The sequence below is a fragment of the Centruroides vittatus genome, unplaced genomic scaffold, assembly GCF_030686945.1.
Source record: "Centruroides vittatus isolate TY-2023 unplaced genomic scaffold, ASM3068694v2 contig_1246, whole genome shotgun sequence".
Lineage (NCBI taxonomy): Eukaryota > Metazoa > Arthropoda > Arachnida > Scorpiones > Buthidae > Centruroides > Centruroides vittatus.
Genome location: NW_027120796.1, coordinates 744,661 through 771,392, shown reverse-complemented (window position 1 = coordinate 771,392; position 26,732 = coordinate 744,661). Strand labels below are relative to the sequence as shown.

The following is a 26,732-nucleotide window of genomic DNA, read 5'->3' as shown; positions in this document are numbered from 1 at the left end:
ACTGAAATTTTACTTCGGACTTGTTGGTATGAGATGATATTACTTATTAATTTTTAATGAAAATATAAATAAATTCTTTTAAAAATGTTTTCAATTAAAAATATATAATCTATCATTCATTATATATTTAATATTCCTAGTTACAAGGTGCGTGATCCGTAATTTCGATCTCAGTAAATAACATATATTTTCTTCTTGTGTATTATTCATGATTATAAACAACACATTTTTATTTTAGTATAATTTAATATTTAAATAAATTCTACCCTGCAACATTAAGTTTAGAAACTAAATATATTATGTACAGTACTTCCATGCGCTGCTCCTATTCATTAATACGTGATTAGGCCCGGAAAGGGTTCTTTTGACTCGGGCCCAGAATACAGAGAAGCCAGGGGGATTAACTAACAGACGGACTAGGACCTCGTCGTCTCGAGGGGTCTCACAAATTACGTAAATCACAAATCACAAAATGTGTATATTATAAAAAAAAACTTGTTATTGTTTAAGGAATTTATTCGCTTTTTAGTACAGTTAAACCCGAGTAAACCGAAATCGAGAGGTACCGAATATATTTTACGGTTTGGCAGGTTTCCGTTCTGAAGAGTGGTTTTTCAATAAATCGCCCCATTTAGACAGGTTACCGTTTCATTCAGGTTCTTATATAAACATATTTATTGATTTCATTCATATATTTTGAGAGGAGGGGGGCCATACTTGTGACTGATCCGGGGCCCCGTTTACTCAGTGGCTTCGTAGGGCCCAGGTGGATTTGAATTAGGGGGCCCCATGTATAGTGTTTTTCTTCGGGGGAAAGTTTTGGAAGAAATATTTTCTTATAAAACCTAAGGCAATTGCCGTTTTTGCCCATAGAGTAACACGCCGTGTTTACGAATTATTAATATATATATATTTTATTAATTTAGATATTAACTGGTGTAAGTTCAAGATTATTAAATAATAATTTAAAAAATAAATACAATCTTAGATGTTAAAATAAAAAAAAAAAAACAATTTAAGTGCTTATAAGTGACTTCTTGGCACTTGCAGAGAGAGTTTTATGTTTATAATGTTAATAAAATGAATAATATCTACATGTTATTTAATTGTTTAGCTAAATATTTAATTTATTTTTGCTTTTATTGCTAAAATACTAAGCAGTAATGTCGTTTCTTTCTTGTTATGTTTGATGACATAATTAGATAATGATTTTGAAAAGAAATTAAAATTTAAAAATAATAATGAAAAAATACTACAGTAAAACCTGTTCAAAACGGAAAAAAATATTCGAGTACGGTTTACACAGGTTCTACTGTAATTTATTACCAGCACTCTAAATGTTCCTATAGCATAGATATTGCAGTAAAACCTGTTTAAACCGGGATCACACGGTACCGAATATATTTTCCGGTTTGGCAGGTTTCCGTCTTATTCGGGTTCCGTTTAGGACAGGTTTTACCGTATAACATTTAACTTAATTATTTATATTACTTAAAATATTTTAAATCACCCAATCTAATTTATTCAGAAATATTTTCAAAGTTAAAAAAAAAAAAAAAACGTGTTTAGGCTGTTCGTTACGTCCATAAAATGTACAGTTTAACGTCAATTTGACGTCATCCGTTAAGTTTTACAATAGACAAGTTTAAAAAATGGCGTCAATTTGACGTAAGATTCTACACTAACAGGTTTCCGTTTTATACAGGTTCCATTTTGGACAGGTTTTACAGTATTTTACATTAAAATTTTTATTATAAGTTTCATAATTTTTTTAATAAGCTTGACCCTCTTCGAGTCTAAATAATTGTATCCTCTGCCCCGTATCTCGGTGACACTACCCATATATCTATATTTATAAATAGATACATACAGAGAGCCAAATTTACATATAATTAAAATAAACTATAGCTTAGGGCCTCGTATTTTTGTATGCATCATTATTTAGTGTAGGAGAAAGACCTGTAATATGCTACAACAGGGATTCTCAACAGACTCCCCGGGGTCAATAAAATTTTGAAAGGGGTACGAGAATTTCAAATGAGAATAGTTAACAGTCACGTGGGAAATTCATTAAGTGATTTAATAATTTGCTTGATATATTACTTGGCAAATAATATAAAAATTTTAAGGGAATCGATTGAAAAAAAAGTATTTTCTGTAGGGGTCTGAACTCGTGCTGCAACTTAGGGACACACAAGTCCCGTATATATATATATATACAGGACTTGTGTGCCCATAATTAAAAGGACTTTTATATACTTTAACGCGCGCAATTTAAACAACTTTAATTATAATAAATTGGATAAATGCGTACAAAGTTAGGAACAAAGACACCGGTAAATAAAATTAAATGGTAAATCAAATTTGACGAATTGGATCAATGCATTGTTTCTTAAAAAGAATTATTATAATGCATAATGAAGATAGGTTGTCAATAGTCAATGAATTGTATGTATTATTCAAGATTGAAGAGGCACCAAATTAAGAAAAATTTTCAAACGTCTGTAACTATAGCAACCACGTGGTGACGAGTGGGTAGGTGTGGTCCAACAGTGGGATCAAAAGCCCCACCTCGTTTTTACTTCGAAAGAAAAATCTAAAAATATTCTTTTTTTTTTTTTTTTAATATTTATTTAAAAAGAATTTCATTTTAAAAATATACATTTTATTGATTTCGGGGTAAGCGAACTTTGCAAGTTATGTAAAATTATTAAAACATTTTATTTAATTTAACAATTAATTTGTTTTTATGAATTTACTTTAGAGTGTTTTTAAAATATTTAAAAGGATTTATGCGGTTAAAGTAAATTAATTATTATTAATTTTTTTAGAAATTTAATCTGAAAATTTTAAGTTTTATTACTTCTAAATTATTTCATAAAAATTTAATTTAGACAAATAAAAATTCATTTGACATCAAATAATTTCGAAATTTGAATTTGAAGATAAATTTTTAAATTTAAAATTAATCAATGCAATTTTAATTTATTAATAAATTAATAATTCGAAATGATGCGTAAGTAATTTAAAATAATTTAATTCGATTCGAATGAAAAAAAATTTAAAAAAAAATAATAATAATAAACATCGTTACGTACAGACGTAGCTAAATAAATATTAATAAGAGCGCCATCTGACGGTATTAAAGTTATTATTACACAATAATTAATTTAAAATGTAAAAGTTTTAATGAATTAATAATATTAAGATAAAATTTTAATTGTTATTAATGTTTAATTATATAATATATACATAATTATAAAAATAAAAATAAAATCAGTTGACATTTATCAAATTTTTTAAAAGTTACAATTTGTTAATGGCGCCTTTAAAAGAAAAAAAAATCTTTTAAAGATTAAAATAATCAAGTTTATTTTAATAATATTAATGTTCATTCATACACGTATTATTAATGCAGTTACTTATAATTAATATGGCAAGTAAGTAAGTACTAAATATTATAAGTGAAATTAATTTAAGTAGAATTAATAATAAAATAATAAATGAAAACTAACTTTTAAATAAAAATAACAATAAAAAAAAATAAAGTCGTCCGCGACAGGATTCGAACCTGCAATCTTCTGATCCGAAGTCAGACGCCTTATCCGTTAGGCCACGCGGACAGTGCTATTGGTAATTCACATAACGCTATTTAATAGTAAAAGATAAAAATGAATACTTGCGAGAATAAATTAAATTTAAGTTTTCCTTAGGGACACATTCGTTAAACATAATTAAATTTTAATAACAATTTGAAAATAGACTTACATTTTTTTTTATAACTTATTTTTTTGGTATAATTTTAGCGTACGTAACTAAAGCATTAATAAGATTGTTAAATTACACTTTTTCAAATTTAGTTTCTTATATTAAATACGACTTTTTTTTTTGAAAAATAAAATAAAATAAATTGTAAACAAATTGTCCCTTTTAAAAGAATTATTCATACAAATATAGCCGCATTTAAGACCTAATCGGTCTCTGGCTCGCTTTACGACGGACTTCGTCGTAAAGCGAATTTTCCTGCTTATCGTACGCTGTTATAAAGTTAATTTATGAATCCTGGAATATTTTACCTATTTAGTGTAATACAGAATGTCCAAAAAAAGATTACAATACAATCCCTCGTAAAGCGGGGGTTGTAACAGTAACGCGTTGTCATATGGGAAAAAGGGCAATTACGTGTCGCCCCCAACGTCAGGGGCCCAAACTAATCGTTTATAAGAAAACATTTCCCTCGAAAATGCCTGAAGTCAACACTGTAGATGGTTCTCCTGATTCAAACTTGCCTAGGTATCGCGCCACTGGGTTGTAAATTCTCGTAAAGCAAGGTAGAGTGGAACAACCTTCTTGTGCTTCGTGATAAGATATAGAATGGTATAAGCTTAATTATGTTTTCACGAATTTTCATTGACGATCAGAGGCGTCCGCAGAAAATTTTTCAGGAGGGAGAGCTTGGAGACAAACCTCCATCCAGATTTTCAAAAATTACCAATAGAAACCAGTACTGTACACAACAGATACATATTAACCTTAATATCCGTTAAAAAGCAGACATGGAAAAATTCTTCTTACTCATTGTCATTGGTCCATCAATTGATATTCGGATCGACACGGATGAGGGTTGCAACCTCAAGTGGAAATCCCCAATTCTTTTTATATGATGGCGAATACGCTTTTTTCACAAATACAGCACGCCTATTAATCTTCCGCTCAAAATATCTTTAAAAATATTGACAAGATTCGATTGACTGTCGATCACAATCAACAAAAAAAGGATTAGTGGCATTGCATGTGTTCAACAATGTTATTCCAGTAATTTTTCCAGATGGTCCGTCCAAACATGTCAGCTCCATCCCTCACCACCCGGCCACCCCACTGTAGATCTGGTCGAATCCATAATAGTTTTGCCAAAAAAAAAAAGCATGTCCACCCACTTTGAAGCTTAGCACGTGCCATTTGTCGAAAATTTCTGAAGTTTTGCAGAGTTTTGTGTGTTGGGGATGCTATTAACCCCTTGGTATATAGGCAATCCAGGGGTCCAGTTTCTACTTATTTCTTTTAAAGCTTTGCTAAGCAATACTAGAATATATCGGGTATAATCGTAAATAAAAAAAATACTGAAACACTAACCCTTGTTTGAATCACCACTTTCTATGGAGTTTTGCATAGACAAACTGAACTTTGTGGTGCAATATCTGCAAAATGGCTTAAAAGTGCCAAAAATGATTCTACAGTATTTATTAGTAATCTGTGTAAAAAGAAATTTTCTCAGTTTTTTGGCCAAAGTACATAGTGTTAAAGTCCAACCTAGAGTTTGCAAAGTCCAGTGGCTTCACCCTGCTTATTTAAACAAAATACCAGGATGGTATTTTGTTTAAATAACCCTGGTATACCCTGGCATGACTAGTGCTGGTATATATCTATACATTTTCATCAACATTTTCCATCTTATAAGTTAAATAATGTTACTTATGCAAATATAATTAAAATATAATTTCAATAATTAACATCTTTAACAATTCAATTTTATTTTCAATATATATATATTTTCTTTTCTTTTACAGAAAAAACAGAACTACATGATAAAAAAAAGAGCAATAAATAAAACTCTACAAATGTGCACTGATTACTGAAAAAACATAACATTTTAAAAGGTGTATTTACCATCTTATAAAAAAAGGTTTAATAAGGTATAATTTTAAGTATAAGATGTTATAAAATCTAAGTATGTCACTTATCAAATATAATAAAAATAGAACTGACGTAGCATCAAATGCATTAGTGTACAAGAAAATATAAAGAATTGTTTACTGCGAGGCAGCCACGTTCTGGCGAAAACTGATAATGCAGCACATTAATGATTTCATTTGTTTTCAATCGATCGTGTTGAATATAAATGGACAATTCCACTTTTAAATCTATTTTATGTTGAATAGTATTAATACAGTTTGCAATCATCTCTACACTTCATTACTATATATCAATTATAATAATTACACAAGAAGTTCTAAAATTATTTTTGATTTTAAGTTAATTATTAAATTATTCAATTTCTATAACTTAAGTTTCTTTTACGCACTATGTCAAGAACTTGAATGTTCATATTCTTAAACTAGATAAGAGAGAAATTTATCTATTCAATAATATTTTTTAATTCAAATTGATGAAGTTAAATGAAAAATTCAGAAAACTCCCATAAAACATTAAATAATTGATTTGGACTTTAACAACTAACACTGGATCAACAGAAAGGCTGATTTTGTAACCCCACTGTTAAATACAGCTTGAGGAATGTAACAAAATAACATAAAATAATTAGTCTTTATATCACTGCCTTTCTGTCAAAATTAGTGTTGCCACCCAACCTTATTTGGTAAAGACAGTCTTACTTCAGTTGAAGTGTCCTTCAGCCTTCCATTTAGTCATGGGCGTAGCCAGCAAGAGGCATAGGTGGGCACAGCCCCCCCAGTTAACCTGGTGCCCCTCCCCAGAAAATTACAGCCTCTACTAACCCCCCATAACAAAACCCTGGCTACGCCAATGCATTTATTGATAAAATGTCCTTCCTAACAAAATGGATAGAAAAAACAAAAATGTTGTGGCTAGTATCGATGACTAGTGTTATCTAGTGTTTATCGTAATATTTCTAAATCATATAGAGAGACTTATGAAAAGAGTTTTTCTGAATGGTAATGCATCATCATCATCATCATCATCATCCTTATTTTCAAAAACAAAATGGTAGCAACATTAGACATAAATTTCATATTCTTTTGATTATTGATGCTATTTGGCAGCTATTGATTTCCCTCGAGTAGACACAATCAAAACACATAGATGTATTCCTCAATAATCAATAGTGTCTTGTACAGTCTCCCAATAATTGTTAACTTTTTCATAATTAAATTACAGAAGCACTGATCATATTGATGAATCATTCATGCTTTACTGAGAATTTTCTGAATTTATTTCAAACATTCTTATCGATAGATTTTAAAAGTGATTTAGTAGTAAAATATAAACATAATCCGCTTAATGTTTACAGTGATGAAATCATTATAAACATTAAACAACTACAGAATATAATAATGAATTTTAATTAATAAATCTTCAAATTTTCAAAAATGAATAACTAATTCCAAATAATTTAAAAATAGAGACACAACTTATAAAAGTGCTAAAAATAATCTCTTTTAAAATTTTAATATTTAATAATTAGAATATAAATTTTAATATATTAATTATAAATTCTATCAATAAATTTTAACATAAATATAATTGAGATGACTGAAAATTTACTGTTTTATATTAATTAGAATTTTTTTTTCTATTGCAAAACTCGTATTTTGTTAACGCTACCGCAAGGAGCTAAGTATTTTCGAATTCTTTGGAATCTAATTAAACTTTAATAAGAACATTTCAAAACTCGCAACTCGAATTTTTTCGTTTTCATATTCAGCAATTTGGCAGATATTTTTTCACTTCTTTGTTAAGACAATTGCTTTTAACTCTGCATAAAAATAATTTGCTTAAAATAAAATTTAGAAAACTGAACATAAAAGCTTTACAAGATGTAAAAACATAACGTATTTAATTGCAAAATAAATATTCTTCCTATAAAATGTTTTCCGAATTATATTTTTGTACGATTTATCACATTTTTAATTACATTTGCAATACAACAAAAAGCTTTCCCCTCTCTTTTGTTTACGGCCGCTCCATTTTATCGAAATTCCGCATTAACTTATAAACGCTAATTAAACCAAACAACTAAAATAACAATTCTGGTAACATTCCATAATTATTTTAAAAATTAATATATAAGAAATATTTTCCAAAATTTATATTTTGGAATGATTAAAATCATAATATAATAATTAACTGTTAAAAATTATTATTATTATTTTTTTTTTAACAACTTAATAATTAACAAATTTTTAAAATTTTACATAAATCGCTTCGAAAAATTACCATTCCGTTTTCCACTCTTAAAACTTTTTAAATTAGATACCGTCAAGTTGCCTCTTCTTTTATTATTTTCTGAAAGTCTCGTTATAAAAATGAACAAGTTTTAGTCCAAATTAAATGCTGATGTTTAAATATTTTACATTTAAAGAATGTGGAAATGACTAAGTTAATTTATATTTACAAATCTATTGAGTTTTGCATGTATTTTAGAATGACAATTATGTTTTTAATGTTTATAATAGTTATATAAGCCAAACTGGTATTGCAAATCTTTGCTAAAAGAGAAGTTTTGTTTACAGAGTGAGAGACAGAGATAGAGATAGAGAGAGCAAACTAACTATTCTTGTAAATACACCTTTAAGTTTTTAGTTAAGATAAACAGCCAATCACAAATCATTAGCTTCTGTAGTGCAAGCTATTAAAGGCGGTGGATCTCCTGTTGCTAAGGATACTGTAATTGGAGATGTGACGGAAATTGCCTCATTTTCCTCATCTCCATCTGTCCTACTCATTAAATCATTTTCGGATTGCGTGCCGTCCGGGGACGAAGGCGACTCTTGAGGAATTAGTGCATGCTCAAATTGAGCTAACTGTTGAAGTGCAACAAATTGTGATGGATCGGTAACAACCAATATTTGCTGGGGTTGAGGAGATAAAACTGTTCCATCTTGTAACTAAAATAATAAAATTAGTTATTAATCTAATTTTATTTTAATTTTTAAAATAATATGAAATGAGAGAAATATTGTAATATTGTTTCTACAAAACAGACCTGGGCAAACTTCCAACTCTAAGAGTACTACTGAAATTTAAAATGAAGTTGTGGGACTACAAAGTTCCTTTTTATTAATAAAAAGCAAACTAAAATTTTGTACTGTTATGCAATTTCTTAATATTGTTTGTAAATACTATTCTGTTATATGTTCACAATAATAACTGTTTGTTTAATACAGAAATATAAATATATATATATATATATATACACTATATTTGCAGATGTTTAAGATACATCCTGTTTTCAGATAGTATATATACTGTATGTACTGTACAGCTGGAATTATTATATTACTAATCAAAACAGTATCTTCAGTGGCTCACAAACAGCACTCTCCAGTGGCTGCAGGAAACTTACGAAAGGTATTGTTAATTAGTAATTCAGACAGTATTTTTCAGAAAAAAATTGAGTTTTATACACCAGAAAATACAGTATATAGTGATAACAAAATTTAAAATTAGTTTAACCAAGCAAATTCAATTTGTTTTGTTTTATTTGTACAGTTTGTCCAGGACTGTTATATAATAATCAATTTTTTAGTTGTACAAACTGGTGATATAATAATAAAATTATAATTACATATATATAACATACTATCACTTGAGAAATATATATTACACATCAGGTGACATAAAGTTACTTCACTTTTGAAAACAGTGGTATATATATATAACAATGTTTTTATTATCAAAAATTATTCAAGTGTAATTAATAATATTTAAAGCATTTGTGTGGCAGCTTTTTGTCTACATGTGGTAGACAAAATAATGCAAACACCCATATGAAAATGAGCTATAATTCAACTTTGTAGTATAGCTATGCCATCTAGTATGAAAATCTGCCATGTAATGGCAATGAATGTGTATAACTGCCATAAACAGCAGCCATACATATTGCATGTGAATAATCTACTAGTAGTCAAATGCTGTAATATGTCTGACCTCTCAGACTTCCAAAAAGGCATGATCATTGGATCATGCCTTTTTGTAACACACATTGCTGGAGCCCCAGTGGCAAAAATAAACCTTGTGGGTGTTGAAAAGAGACTGTGTCAACCATTAAGACAACCCACACAAAACATGTATTACATCATCTTCAAAACAGTATAGTGGGAAAAAGTCAAAGTTCACCAACCATCGATGAGTATTGAACCGGGGATCGATGAGTTGAAGCATATTATGGCCCAAAAGTACAAGGCAATGTTGTCTGAACTTCCAAGACGAACGCTCATCTCCAGAACCCCATAGTAACCAACCTTACCCAATGAGAACTGCTATAAATATATGTGGCAAAGCAGCTATTCCAAAACCATTGGTGACACTGCATAATGATGCTGTCAGTACCATTTTCATAATTTGACAGCATTATGCAGTGTCACCAATGGTTGTCAAATCAGCTTTTACGTTATTTTAAACCACGGATGTCCGACCTGCGGTCCACATAATATTTTTATGCGGCCCACTGTACCTTAAATTCTTTTAGGTATATTTTCATTTATTTTGTATATATTTTGTATATAAAGTATATCGTAAAACTTATTCACGTTTCACTGTATACACTTTCATGTCATAATGACCTAACTGGTGTTAGAAAACTGTTTTTTCTAGAGAACTGTTATGCATGTGGGATAGTACATACTGTTGTGAACAATTCCTTTCTTGCATTAAAAACTGTTAAAAGAAATAGATTGAGTGATTCCCATTTAACTAACATTCTTAGAATTAAGACTAGTACCATAAAAGCAGATATTGACAATATTATAAAAGGAATGTAATGTCAAAAATCACATTGAATTTATTTTTAGTTTGTGTAAATAATTTTTTTTTAACTGTCAATAATACAGTACTTTTTGCAATAATGTATATTTGTTATTAAAATTTGATATTCACATTTTGAACTTTACAGGGTGCAATATCTTTGCATGGTCTGAAACCACTTATTGTGCTGATGTGATCTCAGCATTCTGGGAAATCATCTCCATCCTATAGTCCAGACTGTGTTCCAGGATGACAATGGTCCATTCATACTGTTCTGTATCCAAGATTGGTTCAATGAGTACAAGAATGAAATGGAACATCTCATCTGGCCTTCTCATTCCCCAATCTAAACATAATCAAATCTTTGTGAGGTAATCTGGAGGCCAAAGTGCATGCTAGATTTCCACCTCCAGCCACACTTTCTGAACTAGAGATCACTCTACATGAGGAATGGATGCATATTCCTTTGAACACTGTGCATGACATGTATTTATCCATCCCATGGGTGGGTCAATTCAGGCCAAGGGTGGATCATCTCCCTACATTTTGTGTCATTTCACTGATGTTCATATTATTTTGTCCACCACCTTGTATACGGCTTTCAATTGTTGGATTCTATTGATTTGAGAGATCAACATATTAGGTGGGAATTATTAACAAAAAGTACACTTACATTTAGAAGATTGGAAATTTAGACATATATAGAAATCACAGCAAAACATACTGCTGTGATTCCTATTTACAAACAGATTCATCACTAGACACAATTTGCATATTTCCTTTCAAATGTATCATATACAGAACCTGACATTAAATTCAGATAATACTGATTTTGCTGCATACCAAATTTGATACATAATATCTACGAATTTTGTAAGCAATGTATTTATAATAATATAGAAAAAATAATAATAATAATAATAATAATTGAAAGTTTATAAATTTTACTTTAAAAATAAATTAGTTAATAATAAGAGAATCATAAAAGCACACCTGTTGAATATCCTGATCTGTTTGTTGGGCTTGTAATGCAACAATAGTTGTGTCATTAGTAAGTGATGTTCCAGTAGTTACCATAGCAATCTACAAAAACAGTAATCTTTATAATATTTGAAGTATTCATTTAACTAATATTAAAACTGAAATAATAATTAAATAACTTAATAAACAAGTATTAAAACATATTTGTCATCCTTATTTTGAGTATTTGATAATGAAATAAATTTTGTTATAATAAAACTAAAATGACTTTAGTGCCAAATGATTGCACTATTTTTTTAGGTTAAAATTAGCCCTATTATTTGGCAAAATAATTTGTCTCTATCAATTAAATTGGGTTAAGAGTTGATGTTATTATCTAAAATGACTTCTTTAGCAGCTAAAATTATTCTGTCAGGATTTTGTTAATATGTATAGTTTGATAGTAATTTTCAAGGTTATGATCACACAACCATTTCAGTCAGTAAACATTTTAATGCAATAAAGCTAATGTTTTCAGCTGTTTCAAACAGTCATCCTCAGGCTACATACATTTCTAACCAATGGAAAAGAACATATTGTTCTCAAACATAAATTTAATCATAAAATTAAAACATATACAACATCGCAATTAATTAAAAAATCACATAAAAATCTGTACTGGAATACAGTTAATTCCCTTTATTCAAGAAATCTCTTACCATGCTTTCAAAGACAGTGCAATCGAACCCTGGTCCCTAAAATTTATTGATGTACCTTTACTCATCAACTTATAAATTTCTAAGCATTTGGAATGCTTAGAAATTTAGGAAGTGACCCTTTGTAACTTATCTAACAATCTTAGTATTATCAAAATTCACCTCAATCCCTTCTTCAGATGCAAAAGTAGGCAGGGCAGTAGAAAGGCTTTTCTAATATATTAGTGCAATGCAACCTGTATCTTAGTGACTGAGGGCTTCTACATATTCAAGTACCTGTTTGGCCTGCCATCCCATACAGGTATACTATATACGCTTTGCCACATCCAAGGAAGCATCCTGATCTTGTCATTACGGAGAAGCTTACACAATGTCCAATTCCTCCTATAATAGAGCTTAATTCCCACAACCTTTGATATCTTATAATAACCTTAATTTATCTGTTTTTACTTATGTAGTTACATTTCTGTAATTAAAAATGTGTATGTATGTATGCATGAGAAGTTTAATTTCCCAGAAAAGTTTTCTATATGTATTATTGCTTATATAATCACCATAATTCTGGGACTGCAATAAACAAGTATATGATCTAAATCAAAATAAACAGTTTTTGGAAAATACACTTTAATTGTATTTAACTAATCAAATAAATACAGGTATACTTCGAGTTACGTCGTTTGTCAAAAAAGTATATGGAAAAATAAAAATCAAGTTTAAGTCATTTTATTCGACTTTACATCTGTCCGCCACAAATATTGAAGTTGTAATATCACTAGAAAAGCATTAAAAGCACATAAAATCATATTAAAATATGTACATTTACAGTAAATGTTAATATAATCATCATAAATCCTAGAGAACGAAACATGAAAACATCTGAGTTTCTGTGTTGTCGTCTTATTTAGCGGTCTTTAAGTGCTCATTATTGGAGTTTTCCACCGTAGTTTCGACTTACGTCGTAACTACACAAGTAAATTCGACTTACGTCACCTCTCCTGAAACCAATTACCGACATAAGGCGAGGTATACCTGTAGTTCCTAAAAAAACAAAATTTAAATTTGGCAAAATTACAAAAAAATTCATGATTTATTTGTCTTTGAATGTTGATATATCAAGACACTTCTGTTGTGCTATGAAGTTAAGAATAGTGACATTTGGATTTTGGGGAAAGAAGTCAATCTAATTACATATAAAAACCCCTAAAAAAATAACAAAGTATTAATTTTAACACATGACATATGGCAGGGGTGGGGAACTTACGACACATCGGAGCAATTATCTGGTATGTAACACATCATACAATTTTGGTTTATTACTGGTCTTTTTCAATCATCCTTTGGGTTTTTCACCCAATTATCCTTTTTTCAATCAGCTTATTTATATTTACTCTAATTAAAAGCCTATTTATTTTATTTATTTAAACATAGTTATTCAAAGTGTAAAACTTTGGAACTTTGGCATGCACAAACATTCTTAAAGATGAGTACACTTACTATATGGCATGCAGACTCAAAAAGGTTTGCTATCCTTGACATATGGAGATAAAATTTTGTCTGTTAAATTAAGGTTTTACTGTATTTCAGCCACTTAGTTTATGTAAATTGAAGTTTAAGTTCTAATGCTTGTAATTTCATAATTATTAGAGCTGATTATGATTCTATATTTTTCTCAGAGAATTTTTCATTTTTAATAAATAATAAGAAAAACTTTAAATTATAAAAATTATACACACACATTTGATATACAATTTGAGTTTGACGTAGACAACCTTTACTGTTTATCATCTGTTACCGAAGAAAATAAAAATTTAGATGATTTTTACTCATTTTTTCATTAAAAATTTTATTTACTTTCAATTCCACTGAACATTATTACTAGAATTCTCTTTTTTTTTTTTTTAAACAAAAGATTTGAAATTTATGACTACATATCAAACAGTTTATCTTCACTTAAAAAGGAACAAAAATTATCATGTATAAACGTCTCTCTCATATGAAATAGAACTGCTTTAAATATCTTATGCTTTCTTACATTTTCCATCCAATTATAAAATTCTGACAGAAAAAAAATCTCAATCATATCCTTGATTCTAATGTAATTAATTCTTTTGTATTATTTAAACACATAATTAAAAATTAAACCATTCCAGTCACATAATAAAAAATTAACCACAACATTCAGTTCGCTGAACCAAAACTTATCTATATGATAATATAGAAGAAGAAACAACAAAAATAAATTTACTGTTATGATCAGATCTTACAATATTTTGTGTTTATCTGGCATACTAGTTATATGTTTATAAATAATATTGCTTTAGTTATTAATCAAGAAAATTAACAACTGATGCTATTTAACTTAAACCCAGAAAACCTATGTAATGGTATTTATTCTAGTGTATATTGTATTAAAATATGATTTCATCTTTAATCAGTTTACCAAATTCAAAAATCTGTTATATTAAATCATATGCATATATGCAAGATACAAAATTTACTGTAGATATTTATTTCCACCAGACTTTTAGAATATTTAATGCAATTGTTCATTAACTTTAAGAGCATTTTAAATCTACAGGGTAGGTGGAAAGTAACTAGGCATTGAGAAATTAGCTATAATTTTTGTAACGATCATAATAAAGTTTGTGTGCACATGTACATCAATCAATGGAATTTTGTAATTCCCAAATCAGTGATAGGGGTAGCGATCAAGAGAGGTTGCACATGCATTGGCAAAAAACATGGCTGACCACTTGTTTGTTCAGGAGTGAATATAGATTGCTGTAGACTATGAGGTATGGAAATCAGTGGTTGCAGTGCAAGGATGGTGGCATATTGTGAAGGAATGTCACACCACAATCCACCCAGAAACAATCAAGAATTGTCATTAAAAGCTAAAGTAACCACAGATTTGATTGTGGATGCAAGAAGGAGTGCCCACGCAGCCACATCACAATCCGAGGAAAATGTGTTGCTGGTGGACGATACCTATGCCTACATTGAATTTTAAGGTATGCATCCATATTTCCATTTAATAAGGTATATGTCAAATAATTTTTACCAAACTTGCATTAGAAATATACAAATTATAAAAATTTCACTACACCTAGTTACTTTCCACCCACCGTGTATAAAAATTATGTAAATTTATTATATAATTGCCATTCAGTATATTTTAGCCTACAATTAAAAAAAAAGCTCAGATCCATCAATTATTTATACTTCATTTTCGATGTAATTAGCAGTGCGTCATTTGGCAACTCAACCGTGAAATATGTCTAATGCTGTATTTGTGGTCTACTAATTTTCTAATTGATATTCGTTAATTATAATTAATTACATAATAATATTAAACATAACAAATGAATTAATTAATATAATTTGTAAATAATTATTTTAAACATTTTATACTTGCTTTTTACAAAGATATAAATTTTATTTTAAAATTTAAAAAAATATTGATATTGGCAACGGAGTAGACGTAAATTGATTACATAAAAATAATAAAATTTATCTCCAAAAGTATTAGAAAAGAATGCTGTTTGCAGAAAAAAATGTATAGAATATAATAACTTAAAAATGAATTTAATATATAAAATATTAAATTTTAATTAAAGTTTTTAATTGATCCAATTAAATTTATTTGTATAATGCTTTTTACTTTAGCCTTTGCTAAAATATAACTAATCCAACATTAGTTATTGTTATTATTTTTTTTTTATCATATTCTGGTTTAAAAAAGTAAAATTAGAATGCAAATTTTTATTTGTCTAGGACAGGGATGGCGAACCTTGTTGTGTTTGCGTGCCATATTATAAGCATACTTAGCTTTAAAGATGTTAATGTGTGCCAAAGTTTCAGATTTCGAATAACGATATTTAAAGAAATTAAATGAATACGCTTTAATTAGAATAACTGTAACAAGGCTGATTGAAAAAAAGATGATAAACCGAAAGGATGATTGAAAAAGACAAATTGTATGATATATTGCATGCCAGATGATTTCTCCTTACATGTCACTTTGGGCACGCGTGCCATAGGTTCGCCACCCCTGATCTACAAAAAGAAAAATTAAAAAAAAAAAATCACTTAAAATTAAAATTTACCACTAAAATACTCAACACGAATAATTGAGAAACTGCTTTATCTATAGCAAATAATAATAATGTTTTTGATCAAACAACTTTTTATTCAAGAAGTGGACTAAGGAGTGGTTACTTGTATACTATTGAAGGCAATTTGGGATAATTCATTATTTTATGAGAGATTGCAACTTTACGTGTAAGATGCAGGGTGATTTACTGAGCTTCTTTTTGAACAAAAGCTGTGTCTTATATGCCATAAAATATGGTAATAAGTAAAAGTACAGACAAATAATAAATTAATAATTTTATATATTCTATCATAGCTAAAAATCCAGAAAAACCATTTTTATTTATGAAATAAATTACTGTGTTTTCTTGATTCTGTTGCACCATCAAATCTAATGTGCATATAACTTGAGACACCAAAATCCAAAAAAATGTAGTGTGTACTCTGTATCACTGAACATACTGAACAAAAGCTGTGTCTTATATGCCATAAAATATGGTAATAAGTAAAAGTACAGACCAATAGAATAGGTACAGCCATAGAAAGTTGAAACATGGTGTATTGAAACAGTAATAAATGCCAAAATATTTTGTAATACATATAGTGCAAAGCATTTAACCTAAAAAGCTGAAATATCTTCAAAATAAATCATTGCAGAGAAAAATGTTTAAAATAAAATGTGTTTGTTGCTAGGGCAGAAGGGACACAAATTTCTTTATTTTGAGCACATTTTCAAAATCGTATGTCAAGGGTAACTCGTTATTTTCAAATTAAAACCTATATTTTTTTTTGTAGCAGCAGCTAAATCTGCATGAAAAACAAATAACTGTTGCCTGAAAGATTTTTCTGTTTATTGCTTACTTTCGACAACATTTACACAATCTCTACTTATTAATTGGTATATTACAAATAATTCTTCTAGCCTATTACTTCTTATAAAATCCATACAAACTTTCAATATTACATTTATTTGTATTTTGTTTGTCTTTACGTACATTACATTTAAATATATTGTCATTTTATGTATAGTATGTTCTGTTTGAAATTTCAATTAACACATTTGATTTATGCACAATAACCAGATGAAAGTCTCTGAAAATGACTGAAAAAATTTGTTCTTTTAATAAACATACCTGCTGGAATAAGTACAGAAGGTGTCTGGGAGTTACACTGATTAACTTCGACTTTCTTTAAATAACAACATTTGCAAAAATCTGATATCAAAGACAGTATAAAAATTATATGACTTATACCATGTGATAAAATCTGGGCCAATCACTAAATATTCAATGAGTGCAATCACAATTACTACCACCACAGAAATTTCATCCAGGATGCATCATAAACCAAAGTTATGGTGCGTTTATTTTAAAATATAAAAAGCATCGTATGACTTTTTATAGAGATATTACTGCCCAATCCTACAAAATATCCATAGTATGTCGAGAAAAAATGACAATATTTAATAAAATAAAAGCTACCTTTTAATTCACAGACATAAATCACATGGATGCAGAAAGTATATGTGAGTATTAGAAAACTATAACTTTAGAAGACAGACTTTGTAATTCTCCACATTTCAGATACTACTTCTAACAATTCTACCTTTATTTTTATCGCAAAAGATTTTCTGAATAGCAAGAACTTCACTTGTTTAAAAAAAATATCAATAATCCAAAATATCAGATTCAAATGTAAGTTCTACTAAAAATGGTTTAATTGATAAAAAATTCTAACAAATACAACAAAAAATAAGTGTAGCAAAATGCTTAAGTTCATTCACCCATAGAGAAAATGAAAATTATTCCAACATAATTATTTAATAAGAACATTTAAATAAAAAAACTCTTTAAAAAATTAGGTTGTATATATATATATATGTGGTCTGTCTGGAAAGTATCTAGCCAAGTAATATGAGATATAGAGATATTTATTGAAGAAGATATAAAAAACATTGTACATAGGTCAATGGCACCTCAGTCTGCTTCAAAGTAGGCACCTTGCAGTGAGGCTCCCTCACAAAGTTCTCCCATCTCTTCTACTGTTCAGAACACACTACAAAATCCTTTGTTAGAATCACCATCGACTATTTCATCATATTTTCCTGGATCTCATTGGCTGTTGGAAATCTCTTCCCTTTCAAGTCATTTCAGTTTTGGGAAAAAATCAGAAGTCACAGGGCACAAAATCTGGGCTTTGTGGGGGCTGGTCATCTGAGTGATTTGATGCATAGGCAGGCATGTTGTTGTGATGAAGATGCCCACAGATGTGGTTTTTTTTGTTGTATTGCATCTCTCAACCAATGAAGAACTTTTAGATAATATGCCTTATTAATGTTTGGTCTGGAGGAGTGTACTTGTGATAGACATCTTCCCAATCAAAAAACAAACACAATTAATATAGTCTTGATCTTGCTGCAACTTCTTTTCCAGATCATAACTGTAGACACATCTCTCTGGTTATAATTTTATTGAGGAAATATGATTCATTGTTACCCATTTGAAGCAAGCCATCAACATTTTGCTGCATTTTCATTTCAGAAGAAACATCCGCAGTTTCATTGCTCTAATTGTTCAGTCATTTTGAATGCAATGATCACACCATACGAATGTTCATTCAACAGCATTTAGCACCCCCACTGACTAGTACAGTGAAATCATCATTGTTCATGCATGCATATTCCAGTCCACTCTCCTTGGTTGTCAGGTTACATCAATGTCATACACACTGTTTTCATTATATTAACAATGGCTTGATTTTTTCTGGACAGACCTTGTATATACAGCACATATGAAATTATTATATAGAAGGTTCGACTTGTGTACTGGTGTAATCAAATAATTCACACTCAACAACCTTTTAAAAAACCAGTAATAGTAATTGAAAACAAACGTTTTCGACCATTAACTCGGTCTTCCTCAGGTTCTAACTATTGAGATTCGTTACAAGTTCAAAACTCTTTCAGAACATATTCAAATTTTCAAATAGAACCGTTGCGTGTTCGTGTTGCCATGGTATCATACGTGTTGTTGACATACGTAATACGTGTGGCACAAAAACACAATGTATATAGAACAGTGGATTGGAGAATGCATCTAAAAATGATTAAAATTATTAGAAAGAATGCTGAATTCAGGAACAAAAAACAAATTTTATTCAGAAATGTTTTTATTCTCCTGAGTATGAAAACACTTCTGAATAAAACTTGTTTTTTTGTTCCTGAATTTAAGATTTTTTTCAATAATTCTGACAATGGTATCAAGTACAAATGTTTTTTTCTGTTAAAAATGCTTAATTATTATTTTTTGTTAAATTTAATGTGTGAATGAAAGTTACATTTTAATTGATCAAAACTATCAGTAATTTATGTAAGGATTTCATTACATATAAAAAATGCTATTTAAATGCAGTTGAGAAAAATATGTTCTATCATAAAATTTATTTATCATAAGATACCAATCACAATTATAAAATGTGCGAGTTGCCTTAAAATTGCATCGTAAAAGATGGAAGTTAAGACATTCTTTGAAAGCACGTCATTTTAATTTATTAATTTTAAATCAAACCAAAAATTTTTCCAACTTCCATGTGTTAATACATTCAGACATATATTTGTGACAAATCTGTTATAAACTTATTTTTCTTCATGTTATATTTTAGTTTTATGAATTTCACTACTCAGTGATATTAATTTCACATAACAAATATGATTTTTATGAAAAATTTTCAATCTAACTACTTTAAAGATACTGTAAATGTATCTTTAAAGTAGTTAGATTGAAAATTTTTGGATTAGAAACTTGATTATCCAAACTTGATGGAACCAGAGATCTTTTAGGTAAATAAAATTTTGGCCAATCCAGAAAATTGTTTGTTTTTGTATTTTGGGTTCATCAAGTACTAAAGTGTAAAGTTTCATAAACTATGAATATTGTAATGTAATTATTGTATTTGAAGATATATGAATTTACTCAAAATGTAATGTTATGCATTTGATCTAGTTTTGTGGTGCTACAATTAACTGTAAATGATTAACTCATCTGTCTCGTGGATAGTTTCTGTATATTATGCTTTATGATATTTACAATGCTACATGTTATGGTTTTTATTTTGTTTTTGAAACCATTTTGGATAATCCAGTTTCAGCTAATCAAGTTTCCACTGTATTTAAAAAAATAATATTTTTCATGCAGAACTAAAATCAAAGCAAGTTTTCAAAGTTAGGAAAAGCATTCAAATATTTCAGTCTGAAGAGATCACTAATATAATTATAGTTCCAGTTGAAGAAATATTTAAGATCATTTTTGATCATTTCCAAATAAATCATCAAGAATATTAGTAGTTACTTGGTAAATTAAAAATTATTATATTATTAAACATTGCATAAAAACATATTTAATTGAATTTACTTTATCATTTTAAATTATACAATTTATTGCAAAATTGTCTCAAAGCATAAACAAAGCTTAGGTAAAAATACTCATTAAATACCTAGTTCAAGTACTCAATAAACTGATGTGTCTGTTTTAATTACAATGCATAATAAATAGCCTTTCTTATCTACAACTTAAAGTTAATAAGCTACTTAGCTCAAAAAAATAAATACACAGATTTTGCATGAACAAATTTACACACTGTTCTTAGAACAAATTTTATAAAGCAAATAATTTCAATTTTCTACCTGTCTGGCATTCTGTCGATGAATCACAAGATTTGTTGTGTTGTCTTGATTTTCTGATTCTAAATGGAAGTGTATCCTTGCTTCTTTGTTAGATGAATCCATGTCAGGATCGTCTTATAGTAGAAGCAAAATATGTATTAAATTTAAAACATTAAACATATTTGTTCATAAAATTTAAAATTAAAGTTACTTACCTAAATTACTCTCTTCTGTAAGGGAGACTGATGAATCTAATAAAGATCCATCAGTTGCATCAATTATTCCATGAGCAGTACGTTTATGCATGGCAAGTGTTGAAGTCTGTCTGTAAGTCTTACCACATTCATCACATCTATATGGTTTTGAATGTGTGTGAACAACATGATGTTTATAGAGACTAGAATATTCTGTAAACTTTTTTCCACATCCTTGAACTGTACACATGTATGGCTTCTCTCCTAAATAATAATGGATCAATTTTTAAATATAAATAAAATATTATAAAAATTTACATTAAATTTCATCCTGTGTAATTTATATATTTTCTGTTTATCATTTAAATGAAAGTAGATTCTTTACCGATTAGCTATAAAATACAGTATATCAAAAAAATGTTTCCCACCCTTGCAATGCTAAGTGAAAACTTCTGAACACCTTTCATGTAAATCAACTAATTTACATGACGAAAGCAAAAATGTAAAATATAAAAACAATAGGTAATCACTACATTACATAACTTTTTTAATCCCCATAAATTTTAAATTTGCAACTGTAGATTCCTACATCAAAAAGGATTCATAAAAAACTGAAGAATTAATATAAAAAGTTATATAAATACTGCATAAAAAGAATTTAAAAAAAATTATACTAAGGCAATTGGAAATAGAGTCCAATACTGGCTTTAAAATTTTGAATTAACCAAAAATTACTTTATGCAGATGGGTGGAAAAAGGCTATCACAAGTAACAAAAGAAAAATTATTGACAAAAACAATATTTCACTTCAAACTGGGAATGTTATATGGAAGAGAAATCACATCTAGCTTATGTTAAAAAACATGTATTTGCTAAAAACTGTGAGTACTTTTGAAGATATACAGCCTTTGTCATCAGGCAAAGAACACAAACTTTAAACATAAGAATAGAATATAAATGTAATGTTTCTTTTTCAAATTCAGTAGAGTATGGCTATGTGTCCTTTTGGGCTAATACTAAATTACTGAGATGATGTAATGACAAATGAATGTTATTCTTATGGGAAAATCTTTATATCAAGTCAGTTTCACCCTGTAATACACCTACCATCAATATTCCTCATTTATGAATAGAATTATTTAAGCAATTCACTTCGTATACGTTCTAAAGATCTTTACATTTGGGAGTTATACTTTTGTTGATAATTTCGTGTACATCACATTTTTATTAAACTGTTCTAATTTTTATTGAATATTTAATATTCCAACCTTGTGCCTTACTTAATTTAAAAAGAAACATTACATTTATGGATGTATGTCAAAACTGTTAAACATGAAGAAAATAGCAAAATGATTTGAGGCTGTATATTTTGGTGAGGAGTAGGAAATCCTGAATTTATCAACAGGATAATGAACAAAGAAGTCTACCATGGGATCCTGGAAAAGCATATTTCTCCATCAGTTCATAAACTGCATCTTGGAAAGAAGTACAGTATATTTTTCAACAAGATAGAGATCCAAGTACACAGCTAAGATTATTACATCCTGGTTCCAAAGAAAGATCAAAACAATAAAATCCCCTCCACATTCTCCAGATTTAAACCTAGCTGAATATTTGTGGTCAATTTCTGTCTCTAGACAAAAACTGCAAAACAACATCCTTCAAATCTTGTACAACTCAAAGTGGTTAAAGAATAATGATCCAAAGTTGATAACAATGTAACTACAAGATTAATGGAATCATGTTAAGAAGAGGTGGTGCAATCTTTAAGGTCAAGTGGAGTTTACATAAAATATTAATCCGTAACATTTTGTTTCAAACTCCAAAACAAGAAAAAAAACATCAGGGTGTGATTCTTTTTTGAGAGAATAATTTTGTACTTGTTAATAAAAAGCCTATCCCAATTTAAATCAAAGCATTAGAAAACTGTTGATGAAATTTATTACTATTTTTTAATCTTTCAATTTTGTGTGTAAATGTTTAAAGTATTGTTTTCAATTAAAAGTTATTCAAGATTTTTCATAAACACATTGCGATAGTGAAAAACGTTTTTTGACGTACAACACATTATATCGATAGATTATGTAACTTTCATTTTATATAGAAAAGTACAGAAAATTTTAATTTGAAGACTGAGTATAGATTATGAAATCAGAAATATATCATCATAATTACAAAAACTTGTTTCTTTAATTCCATATTTAATGAACAGATAATATACTTTTCAAATTCATTAAATATAGTAAATAATATTAAAATTTAAAAAATTTCCATTCAAATACCAGTATGTATCCTGATGTGATTTTTATAATTGGTTGCACTTGCAAATGCTCTTCCGCACCCTTCTTCCTTGCATACATAGGGTCTTTCTCCCGTGTGAGTTCTGATGTGAACTTTACGAATATTTGAAGTAGTGAATGCTCTATCACACCCTTCAAACGGACATTTGAATGGTCTTTCACCTATAAAAGTTTAAAAGCTTAATAATCATGCACACACCAATACTAACACTAATTATTTATTTTCTGTAATTCAAGACTTAACTAAATACATTGGAAAATATAAAATCTACTATAGCATTCTGATGCTATCATTTTTATTTGTATATTTCTTAATTTTTAAAAATTTAATTATAACATAAATATATTACAAAAAAGTAAGTATAAATTTTTTGTATAACTTTTTTATAATCTTATTTACATTATAATTAAACCTTTTATGTCACTTACAAAACTGAAAAATATTTTAGATCATATTCAACATATAAAAAATAATAAATAAAAAGTCAAAATCGATCTACAAACTTTAGTACCTGTATGAGTCCTAACATGTTTTTGCAAATCACCAGAAGTTTTAAAAGCTTTATGACAATGTTCTTCTGGACATTTATATGGAGTTTCTCCTGTATGAACTCTAGTGTGACTTTTCAGTCCATAGCCAGTTGCAAATGCCTTACCACAACCGGGAGCAGCACATTTAAATGGACGGTCTCCTGTATGAGATCGTTCGTGAACCTACAGTTTCATAAAACGCTATATAAATATTTAAACAATCATTTTTTAATTATTAATTTAATAATTTTAACTCTAATTATTATATAATTTTGATTTCTTAAAATACAAAGTTAATTACAGCCATTTCTAAGGTTCAAAACATATGGCAATCAGTATGCTGCCAAGGAAAAGTGATTTGTTAGTGAAAAAGTCTGCAAGAGGAAGCTGTTTGACAATCTTGTTCATCTGCTTTAATGTTTTAGGTGGATTTTTCACCCCTGATAATGAGCTTTAGACACTAGAAAGCAGTGGAAATGAATTTAAGAATGGTTTTAATATTAAAGTAGTTTTAAATATGTAAAAATATAATTATTGTAATTCATATTTTGTTACTAAAAAATAAATTTCTCCCATAGGTATTTTGAAAAAATAAAAGATTGTTTTTACATGTAAATATATTAACTATGGATTTGGTTTTATGCATATAATCTCACATACAATATTTCCTTTCAATGTGTACATAAAAATATTCAAGAATTCAGTATTGTAAAAACTTTTTTAATGCAGTAGTTGTTCTTATTGAATATTACCTTTAAATGATGTTGGGTAGTATATAGCCGACCACAGCCTTCATATGTGCATCGAAAAGCTTTATCTCCTAACGCCAATGCTTTGGCACTAACAACAGGTCTACTTGAATGAAGAACACCTAAAGTCTGGAAATAGTAACAAAAAAATGTTATGATTCATATTAAGAAACTTAATATTTTAAAGATTTTAACTTACAACTTTTAAATCCAAATTTGATTTATCATCTAAAGTTTCACTACCCTGAAAAAATTCACATCAAAATTTTTTTTAACAATTGCTTAAAGTTAAATAAAAACGATATTTAATAATTAAGAAGTTTGTAATAATGTATATTTCATGAAATATAGCACTGAATACAATTAAAAAATAAAATCAATGGAAAAGATATTTAATTTCAGAATGTATTTATAATATACATTCATTGACAAAATAGTTACACACCAGATAGCATTGCCAGATTACTGCAAAATTCACAGCCACGTAAACATGATTACAATTGTATGGTCTGATTGCAGGCCAGGTAATGCCACCAAAGTCTTTACAATTGTTACACCACTATCTGATTGAAAAAACTTGCAGAGACACATGCTGTTCAAAACTTTTAGTGTATTTGTTTGCAGGTCTTTTTATACCAAGCATGTCTGTATGATGCAGTCAAAGACATTACACGTAGATGGAGTTTGAGAAAGACCGTGTTCTTGGGATGAGAAAAGCAGAAGGCCCATTCTACCAAACAGTCAAAATACCATTATATGCCATTTGGGTTGTTCTGCCCTGACTATGAGATGATGTTGAGGGCAGTGAATACATGAACATATATACATACACACAGTGGGAAGATTCTGGATGCCCCAGACAGACCACTAAAAACAAAAACTATAAAGAGCTTAGTTTATATGTATAATAAAATTTATGCCTTTAAATATAAATATATACAAAGATTATCTTGATGTCAACAATGTAGCAATCCTCGATATGATCTCTCTACTTTGTAAACGTTTCCAACAAATTACTAAAGATTGTTATATTAAAATAAAATTTGTAAAATTATCAGCTTAGAATTAGAATTTACCGACAACTTCAGGAACAAGAAAAGTAGAACTGTCTTTATTCAAAACAGATATATCACAAATTATAAAAATTGAACAAAAATAATCTAAAAAAACAATGGAAATTTTATTAAATCTATTACACGCCTTTAAAGTATCCAGCAAAAGATCACTTTTAGAAGATCTCTAAAAGTGATCGAAAACGTTCTTATGATAATTTAACAGTATGCTGGATACTTTAAAGGCGTGTAATAGATTTAATTTCTGATTTGTTTATTCCAGTAAGCATTTATTATTAGAAATTTTATTGTTTGTTAAGCTTGAGAGAAGCAAAACAGTGGCAACTGCACCTTTGTCCACAGTGATTAACATAGGCAAATTTGCATGAAAGGCAACTACTGTGTGACATGTCATTAACACCACAACATTGCTGTGGTGCTAATGACTTGCTTTTCTGTTTGCAGTAATGCTGCAACAGAAAAGCATGGACTCTACCAACTGGCATCACATCAATTTTAGAAATGAATCCTGGTTCTATTTGGCCCAAGGATTCCATTCACAAACAGAACCATTGTGACCAGAGGGTTGACACCTATTTGATGCCACATCAGGAGGGCACTATTGTGTCCTGTCAGCCAGACAGAGAAGTTGCAATGGCTGTTTATTTTTGTTTGAATTTGTTACATGAATGTTCGCATATGTAAGTGGTCGTATTCAGGATGAAGGAGTGTGATACATCATGTTGGAAGCAAGACACTCAGATACTAGGTTAAGAAAACAAATACCTATTTATTTTATGTTATATGATCTACATGCTAACAGTAGCTAGACATATAGATATTTGATACTAGAATGACATCAAAGTATTTGCGAGAGAGAGAGAGTTTACACAAAATTGTGCAGTGTTATAAATACCTGGAAAACTTTGCGAATCATTCCATTGACAGAAGAGTTGACAAGTGAAAGTCCGGCAC

At 28.8% G+C, this 26,732-nt stretch overlaps 1 protein-coding gene and 1 non-coding gene across 6 annotated transcripts in view; both read right to left on the bottom strand.

The window, feature by feature from the left end:
* Positions 1 to 3,550: 3,550 nt before the first annotated feature.
* Positions 3,551 to 3,623, bottom strand: TRNAR-UCG (transfer RNA arginine (anticodon UCG)). The gene has a single exon. It is a non-coding gene; the product is annotated as a tRNA-Arg (tRNA).
* Positions 3,624 to 5,587: 1,964 nt separating this feature from the next.
* Positions 5,588 to 26,732, bottom strand: part of LOC136988038 (zinc finger protein 76-like) — a 38,000-nt gene continuing 16,855 nt past the window's right edge. For 2 of the 5 annotated variants that reach the window (XM_067285839.1, XM_067285831.1), the window contains exons 5-12: positions 24,905 to 24,949; positions 24,709 to 24,834; positions 23,938 to 24,139; positions 23,408 to 23,587; positions 21,147 to 21,389; positions 20,953 to 21,065; positions 11,497 to 11,586; positions 5,588 to 8,645 (exon numbers count right to left, since the gene is read on the bottom strand). In XM_067285839.1, the coding sequence (XP_067141940.1) occupies positions 8,358 to 8,645; positions 11,497 to 11,586; positions 20,953 to 21,065; positions 21,147 to 21,389; positions 23,408 to 23,587; positions 23,938 to 24,139; positions 24,709 to 24,834; positions 24,905 to 24,949 (1,287 nt within the window). In that variant the 3' untranslated portion in view covers positions 5,588 to 8,357. The remainder of the gene's footprint in view (positions 8,646 to 11,496; positions 11,587 to 20,952; positions 21,066 to 21,146; positions 21,390 to 23,407; positions 23,588 to 23,937; positions 24,140 to 24,708; positions 24,835 to 24,904; positions 24,950 to 26,732) is intronic. The other 3 variants (XM_067285847.1, XM_067285857.1, XM_067285823.1) reach the window with 2 other exon arrangements.